Source organism: Sinocyclocheilus grahami, unplaced genomic scaffold (assembly GCF_001515645.1).
Source record: "Sinocyclocheilus grahami isolate Dianchi unplaced genomic scaffold, SAMN03320097.WGS_v1.1 scaffold822.1, whole genome shotgun sequence".
NCBI classification, from domain to species: domain Eukaryota; kingdom Metazoa; phylum Chordata; class Actinopteri; order Cypriniformes; family Cyprinidae; genus Sinocyclocheilus; species Sinocyclocheilus grahami.
The window spans coordinates 52,181-60,513 of record NW_015506001.1 but is presented as its reverse complement, the minus strand read 5'-3'; the positions used below and the strand labels follow the sequence as shown (position 1 = coordinate 60,513).

The window sequence follows — 8,333 nt, the reverse complement described above, 5'->3', positions numbered from 1 at the left end:
AATCAGTCATCGCTCCCAAAATGAATTAAACGGGTCATCTAATTACAACAATAAAAGAAAATTTAATCATGAACATACATGAACAACTATCAAATTAAACCACAGAAATTCCAAAATGACATTTCCCTTGCCTTCAACTTCCAAAAGAGCATTCATCTTTGCCATGTTACATTCATTTAGTTGATTAGTGCTATATGCTGTATTAACAAAAACATTAATGGCATTAATAAAAACACTTACACTGACAAGCTATGCAATATCGCGTTCATAATCGAATGCTACTCATCTGCGATTATGAATGTGATATTGCATTGTCAGTGATCTACGGCTCTGTGTATCCATCTGAAAGCACGTGATGGAGATTTACTATTAATCACAGAACCGGCTTTACTGACGAGATGCGCATGATAATCACATGCGATTTATCGTGCAGCCCTAAGTTTGTTTGTTGATCACAAAGTACAAAATAGATGAGGAAAACTAGGATGTCGGGTGTATTCAAAGCGCCGCCATTACTGTCTAGAGTGTGTGGAATGGAGCGCTGTGATTGGTTGAGCGGATATATCGCATTCTGCAGAGAAGAAAGACTGGCGTTTGTCGCGGCTTGGAAAGAAAGGGAGAAAACATGACAGAATAACTCGGCGGATATCACTTTTTGCATAAAATTAAAAATGGACTTTTCAATACCGACCAGATACAATACTGATTTTGGAGGAAACTCATTTAAAAAAAAAAAGGCGTTTTATCGCGTTTTGGAACTAAACTCTTCATATACTCTAAGAGACTCGAACCTCTAGTAAAGGTTTTTGGAGGCTGTTATGGAGTATCAGAAAGGCTCTCCTTTCAAATGCTGTAAACAAACTCTCAGTGTTGTTCTTGAATAGCTAAAGAGCTGGTTGTTATGCCTGACTCTCCCCTCAAGCAGAGCAGTTTAGAAGTGTGGGCACAGTGGAGATGGAAATGCATCCACTTAGAGTAAATAATTAATCAAGGCCTTTTACAGTAAAGCGGAGCCGGTGGATTCGGGTGAAGGGTCTGTATAGTTAAAGCAGACCTGATTTCAATGCAAATTATTCAAAAAACTAGATTATAAATACAGCTGTCATTTTGCCGTTAATTTAGTACATTAATTATACAAAAATAATCTGCTAAAACAATAATTATGTATATCAACTAATATAAAATATGCACAAAATACTTATAATTTTTTTAAAATAATATAAAATAAATACTGAAAATTAATCATAAATATGTATATTAGTATTTTTTTACACATACTTCATTATACATACTGTAGTTTTTTTATGAAATGATAAAGTTATATTCATTTTAATTTAAAGAATAACTTCTTTAAAAATGAAACACCTACATCTCTGACCTGTTTTTAAAATCTTCAATTATCTTCTTTTAGGACATTTAAATGATCTTCATTTAAGGCTTTTTCTCACCAAATGCCGAAGTGTGATTAACAGCATCATTAATTCTGAAATGACTGCAAGCCATAATTATAATTAGGGTAATTAGTGCTAATAAATAATAATAATAATAAAAAGCTAGATAGATAAATAAATCAATATGATAAATCAATAAATTTGATCATAAATGCTGTCTAAATATAAGTGACTTTAAAAAATGTATTGTTTTTTTTTGTGTTCTTGGGAAATTGGGGGGGTGGGGGGGGTTGGGGTATAAAATAAAATACAGCTGTGAATTTTTTTTTTAGACAATTGCTAAAATTGTTCCATAACCAAATCCAAAAATACATTGTTGAAATTGTTCATTTAAATTTCACCTGCTGAGAGGAAATAAATCACTTACTGTATGTCGAGTCCAGTTATAGCAGATTATAATTATAAGGCATCTGCATGGATTTGATCTTAATGTTTGAAATCAGAGCTGAGTGAAATGGCGAAGCAGGATATATTTTAATAACACAATCACTTTCACGTCACTGGATATGGAAGGCTATTCTAAGAAATAGGAGTATATTTAGACCGTAAAACGTTGCATATCAAAGTATGCAATGCGATAAATACACTGGTGACTAAGTTTAACATCCCACTGATTATGCATGATGCTCTTGTCTCACAGCAGTAGGATGGGTAAGAGAGCTTACATGTGTGCAGAGAGAAGTGTTTGTGGTCGGCACTGGCGGCTCCGGCGTCTCCTTCTCCGAGCAGGTACTGGATGGAGCGAAGTTGGAAGCAAGGATCCGACAGCAGCACAGACGCAGCCCTTGAGATCCTGCAAGACAGAAGAATGAGGATGTTCAGGTTGTTACCAGGGTGTTGCTATGTACTTGCTAAGGTGTGATATCAAGTTAAGACAAAATAAAAAATAAAAAAAAACATTTTTTTCCAAAACACCACAGACACAATGTGAAATAGTTCATGTGAATAGATGAGTGTCAGGTTTTTTTTTCTTTCTTTTTTTAAGTGGTGTGGGGTTTACAAAGTGCTTTTTGGTCTAGAGGAAAGCTTTTGCTTTATATGTAAGAAAGTTTAGGTTGGAATGGCATGCAAGCCCTTTCCTTCCTTCCTTCCTTCCTTCCTTCCTTCCTTCCTTCAACAACAAAAATAATTAGATCATTTAGATCATTTAATTAATTAAATATAAAGTGCTTTATATGTAAGTAAGAATGGGTAGGTTGGGCAGGCATGCACGTTCCTTCCTTCCTTCCTTCCTTCCTTCCTTCCTTCCTTCAGATCCAACAACAACAACAAAAATAATTAGATCATTTAGATCATTTAATTAATTAAATATGTTAAAACATTAAAAAAATATACATTACTGTTTAAAAAACACACACGCATTAAAAAAACGTTAAATATTAACCGTTTAAAAAGTGTAATCATAGCAGTGAACAATTTAATATAGAATCAACAGTGTACTTATATTAGAACTTAATAAGAAAATAAATAATTATAAGTATTAATAATAATAACAATAATAATAATAGTAATATGATTATTATATAATTATGTATTATTAATTAATTAATAATAATAATCATTATTAATTATAAGTATTATAATAATTATTATTAATTATATGTATTAATAATAATAATAATCATAATAATAATAATCATCATCATCATCATAATTATTATTAGTATTATGGAGAAAAAAAGGTATTTGTGTTCTATTTTAATTATTAAACAATTCAGATTAGTTCATGAAAAAAAAGAAAAATGTTCTCAGTCTCAGTCCTCACTGAATTTAAAACAATTTTAGCATAAAAAATAAAAATAAAAAAATTATTTTAGTTTTTTAATTAATATAATTTTTTTAATTTTAGTTTTTAATAAATATATTTTTTAATTGTTTATTTATTTTATAAACAGTTAAAAAATACAGATTAATTTATTACTTAATTTACTAATTAGGTTCATTTTCCCAGTCGCAGTTCTCACTGAGAGCATAATAACTTGTATAATTTGTATCATTATTATGTATAATACGATTACGATTATTACGATTATTGGAAAGTGTTATTCAAGTGTTATTAGAGATTTATGTTCTTTTTTTTTTAAACAGGTTTACTAAGGGTTACTCAGGGTTAAATACATTTACTAATGAAGTTAATTTCCCCAGTCTTCACTGTCTCGTCTTTGTTTTAGAAACCTTGTTTCAAAAAAGACAATACTACCAGCGGGGCTACATTTGTAAGTATTTTATTGTGTGATAGACGGATGAGAGTTGTGCAGGAGGGTGCATTGCTGCTCTCTAACAGAATCTGCCGCTCATGACAACCACAGTGAAACTTGCTCAGCACTCATTATATCACATGCTACAGAAATAAAAAAAAAGTCCTGCGGACTGATAAAAATTTAATTTAATTGTTTTAATCTGATTTAAAACCATTATTTAATTGCTTTCAGTTAGTTCTAGTGCTTAACGGCTGCTCATTTTTCTACCGATTAGTGAAAAAGTGGGCGAATCAATGTTTACCTTATTGTATGTAAATAACTCAATATTCTCAATCTGTGTCAGTTCTGTCTCAATCTCTCTCAATCTGTCAGTTAGTGACAGAACTAGATCAAAGACATCTACTAATTATTGAAACCCCTGAACTGTTCTATAAACAAGATGTCATGTCTATTAAGTGACATTTCAGACACAACATTGCAAGCTATTTTGGTTATTATTACGCTCGCCAACAAAAATAGCTTTGTTTCAATGCTTTGAACTGATGTTGGATTTCTATGTTTGCAAACAGATTGCAACAGATGTGTTGAGGAGTAGCCTAATTCGAACAGTGAAACCTTACAGTGCTGCTGATGCGAAATGTCAGAAATCTGGAAACACAGCTTGTCTAATCAAATCAGTGGACAAAAACTAAAAGTATAAGTCACACTAAAAGGATAGTTCACCCAAGAATGAAAATTTGCAGTTAATTTACTGACCCTTAGGTCATCCAAGAAGATATATATATATATTGCCCCATTTAAGAATTGGAATCGGTTTGTAAAACATCCCAGTATGACAGCAGGTGTCTCTCCGAGAGCACAAGCCTGTAAACAGGAGAGGCTATTTGTGGCGTCTGTGGCCCCCAACAGACAGACACTGACTCACTGGCCCTTCTCTGAGACTCTACTTCAATCCTGCCTCTCCCAAGCACAGCGGGGCTGACAGATGAACGTGGGGGAGGTTTTTGGAACAGCTACCATCACTACACACATGGCTCACGAAAATAATACGGATATATAACTATACACATAATTATATTTAAATGGCAAATTATATTCATGCTGTGTTAATGTTTTTGTTGGATAATTTAGCACACAGGAGTTGCAAAGAAGTCTAAAAAAAGCAGAGGAAAAAAATTATAATAATTGTACTGGAACTGGCCATTCACTAAAGTTTTATGTCCTTTTAACACATTATACAATGATAAATCTATAGTTAGTAATAGTAGTTTTGCAATGTAATGATCATTGGAGACAATGAAATGTAACCAACAGTATTATTAGCCATTCTTCGTTCTGTAAACCGAAATATGTGGTCAAAATATGATTTGGTGCCATTAACAAAGATAACTGGCTGGCGAATCTTGTATAACCAGGCCAGGAACAGACTAACAAAGGAGATCAGAGTGGCTAAAAAAAACTACTCAGAAAAGCTGAGAAAAGAGCTTTCAGCAAACGATCCAGCGTCAGTATGGACTGGTCTGAGGAACATCACCATGTACAAGACACCACCCCCACAGCTTGCGGAGAATCAACAACTGGCTGACGATCTGAATGTGTTTTACAGCAGATTTGAAAAGGATCGTCTACCCAAGTCAAATTCCTTGTGTGTGTAAACATACTTGGTAATAAAGCTCTTCTGATTCTGATTCTGATTCTCTGAATCACTGGCAAATTCAATAATTAGTACTTAGTACTTATTGTCAAAAGCACACATCGAAAAAGCACTGTCCCATCATCTTGTAAACACACAGAAGAGTCCTTGAAGATGCGTAATCAAGCCAATCAAATTGAAACAGATTATTTTAGAAGCCCTTGCATTTTTGTGAGCAATATGTTTGAGAGATTTTTATGTTTTGAGTCTAAGGCTGAGACTAGTATGAAACATGTCAGAGCATGTGCACTACCCGCTAGGACATGTCTCCGACCCACATATTCTTTATTCATGGGTTTTCATCTTCACTTTATAGGAATAATATACTCAATTCAGTGTATAGAACCGATGAACTGTGACACTGATTTGAATGTATTCTAAAAGAATCTAGTGATTCTTGAGATGCTAAAAATATCCACACAATACAGACATTCATATAACTATAAAATGGTACATGAACTCTGCTCTAACAGAAGCACTGTGCTTTATTACGCTCAGGAATGAGAACGCAGACAACAAAAGAGGCAATTTAGAAGCAATGTCTCAAATCGTTCTCCTTCGGTTTGTTATTCTGCATGAAGTCGAGTTTGTACATTTGCAGAGTACGGCACAACAGCCTGCCTCGATTTTCTTTTTGTGTTACTGATTTGTCTGGCTGCAGTTCGGTTTTTCTCCGAAAACCATCTTAGATTGCAGATTGAACTGAATTCGTGCTGCATCTCGACAATAACGCAACATCCCATCTAATTGCCGGAGATCAAAAGAGACGTGCAGATGAAGTGATATTTCCCAGGTCCGTAGATGCCTCTTGATGCTTCGTCCTGGTTGACTTAAGGTGAAAAAAATAGTTATTCTCTGCAATTCTTTAGACCGTTGGAAAAAGACTTCATGAACAAGTGCAAATATGAGCAATTACCACAGAATTATTTGGAAAACAATCAAGGGTGGTTGAATCCATCGGTATCCCAAAGTACGCCATTATCGCTATTGTGCTAGGTACTTAAAATACATGATAAAGTACATGGTACTTAAAGTTCTCATGAAATCAAAATTAAAGTTTTTTGGGTGTTAGTATCAATATGCTAGTCTTAAGGTTATCTATAAGGCAGTGTGCTCCAAAACAGTAACAAAATTCACATTTATAAGATATAAGCATTCAAAGCTTGGAGTTCGTCACTTCCGCCAAAACGGCTCAACTATTTTTTTTGAAGTCACATCGTACTTCATTTTCTCATCAAATCTTCTGACCAATCAAATGCTCTCTAGAATCCAAAGCACCCGCCCCCTGCACTATAAATAGACGCTGATGCAGCTGAGACCGGTCACTTGATTACAGTGTAGTATTTCCTGTACAGTGAATGGCTCGAAGTGCACAATGTAGGTGATAGGGAACGATTCAGATTGGTGCAAATGAGGTCTGGTTTCACGTTGTTTCACGCGAACCACGGCAGCGCACACAATCTGATCCGGACTTTGGCTCCGGTCCAGAGATGCGATCACGCGGAGCGGATCATATGCACGAGTCGGCATATATTAAAAACGTTTACAGCTACACAGCCTCAGCATGATTATGACCACTATTTTGTTTTACTAAGAGTTTCATATTGAATCTAGGGTGTAATCTAGACTGTGGCAGTCAAATGTGGCTTTACCGAGCTCAACGGCTCTGGCCCGAGCAGATATAAACAAAACGCTATTGGCTATTTTAAAAAGGGGGTGGGGCTGCTCGATATGTCCCGCCCTCTCTTCCTGTTTCAGTTGAAATTACGTCACCACATAGAATAATGCTGCATGTTTCAAGGCACTTCAGGGGACCTTTAAATACATACAATGGTGTGAAAGTTATTCTTTAGTAGAGAACAATGCGGTGTTGGAACGAACACATGTTAAATCATAATTGCGATTTCCAAACTTGTGAGCACTTCTTAGCTGCAATAGACTTAGTCACCTCTTTCTCTACAAAACAAAGTTTTTCTTGGGCACATTCATGGTACATCACTTTGTTTGTCCTCAATGATCGACTACCCAGCCATTGAGAACCAAGTGTCTGTCTGTCTTGAATACATCAGCAGAGCCCTGAGGTCTTTTACCATCACAAAAACACCTTGTTGAGATCTATCAACCACTGAGGGCTGCTTCCATTGAACAACCAGTCAGAAGCCATGCTATTTCCCATTAATCATATTTTAACACCTCTTATCTTACAAAAAATATTAACTAACTGTCAAAGGACAATAAATGGTATCAGAATGCTCTTGGGAAGAGCAACACTCTGTATCTGGGGACATCTAAAACTTTATGGTGCTCACAGCAGTTTGAAAGTGCTTTCTAAGGTGTTTCTGAAAGCAGATGGATATGTCATGCTGAAGAGAGCACCGTAAAGACGTCAGCAGGGAGGCCATGATAAGCAGTTTGATGCTTCGCTGGTTCTTGGGTCAAAGTTATCAAAAGGTGCAAAGCAACTTCCGGCTCAAATTGATGGTTGTCCGGAAGCATATACAGGAGAGACTAAGCTATTAACTTAAGGGTTCCTCTTCCTGTCTTCCTGCAAGTTTCCTTTACTTCCAGAGTATTATTTTTTAAATTTGAGCAAGCTTAGAACCAGGAAACCAATTTTCCAGAACAATGCTATATCGGGGAACTTTTGACAGTGAGCAACTTAGACTCAGTCCTTGCTAAACGCTCCGTGAAATATTTTGCCTGACAAGAAACCTGTCGAAAATGTGGGCCTCGACAATCAGTTATAGATATGAAACTGGCAAAGATGATGAGAAGTAATGTGTTGTGTATTAGAAGGACCCAGAGAAGTGCGAGTGTGTGTGTTTAGGACTACTTGAAGACCTTTGACAGTGGCCCACAGCAGTGGTTTCAGAGGATAATGCACCCTGACAGTAGTCAAAGCCTGTGCAACTATAACCGAAGGGCAGATACAACTTACACAGGCGCTAAGACACACACATTCATAAAGAAAATGTGTGCTATAAGCAA

At 35.5% G+C, this 8,333-nt stretch overlaps 1 protein-coding gene across 1 annotated transcript in view; it reads right to left on the bottom strand.

Moving 5' to 3' along the window:
• Positions 1-8,333, bottom strand: part of LOC107562414 (E3 ubiquitin-protein ligase RNF123-like) — a 95,171-nt gene that overhangs the window by 40,915 nt on the left and 45,923 nt on the right. Inside the window, exon 5 of the mRNA XM_016247046.1 lies at positions 2,117-2,244. Coding sequence (XP_016102532.1) covers positions 2,117-2,244 — 128 coding nt within the window. The remainder of the gene's footprint in view (positions 1-2,116; positions 2,245-8,333) is intronic.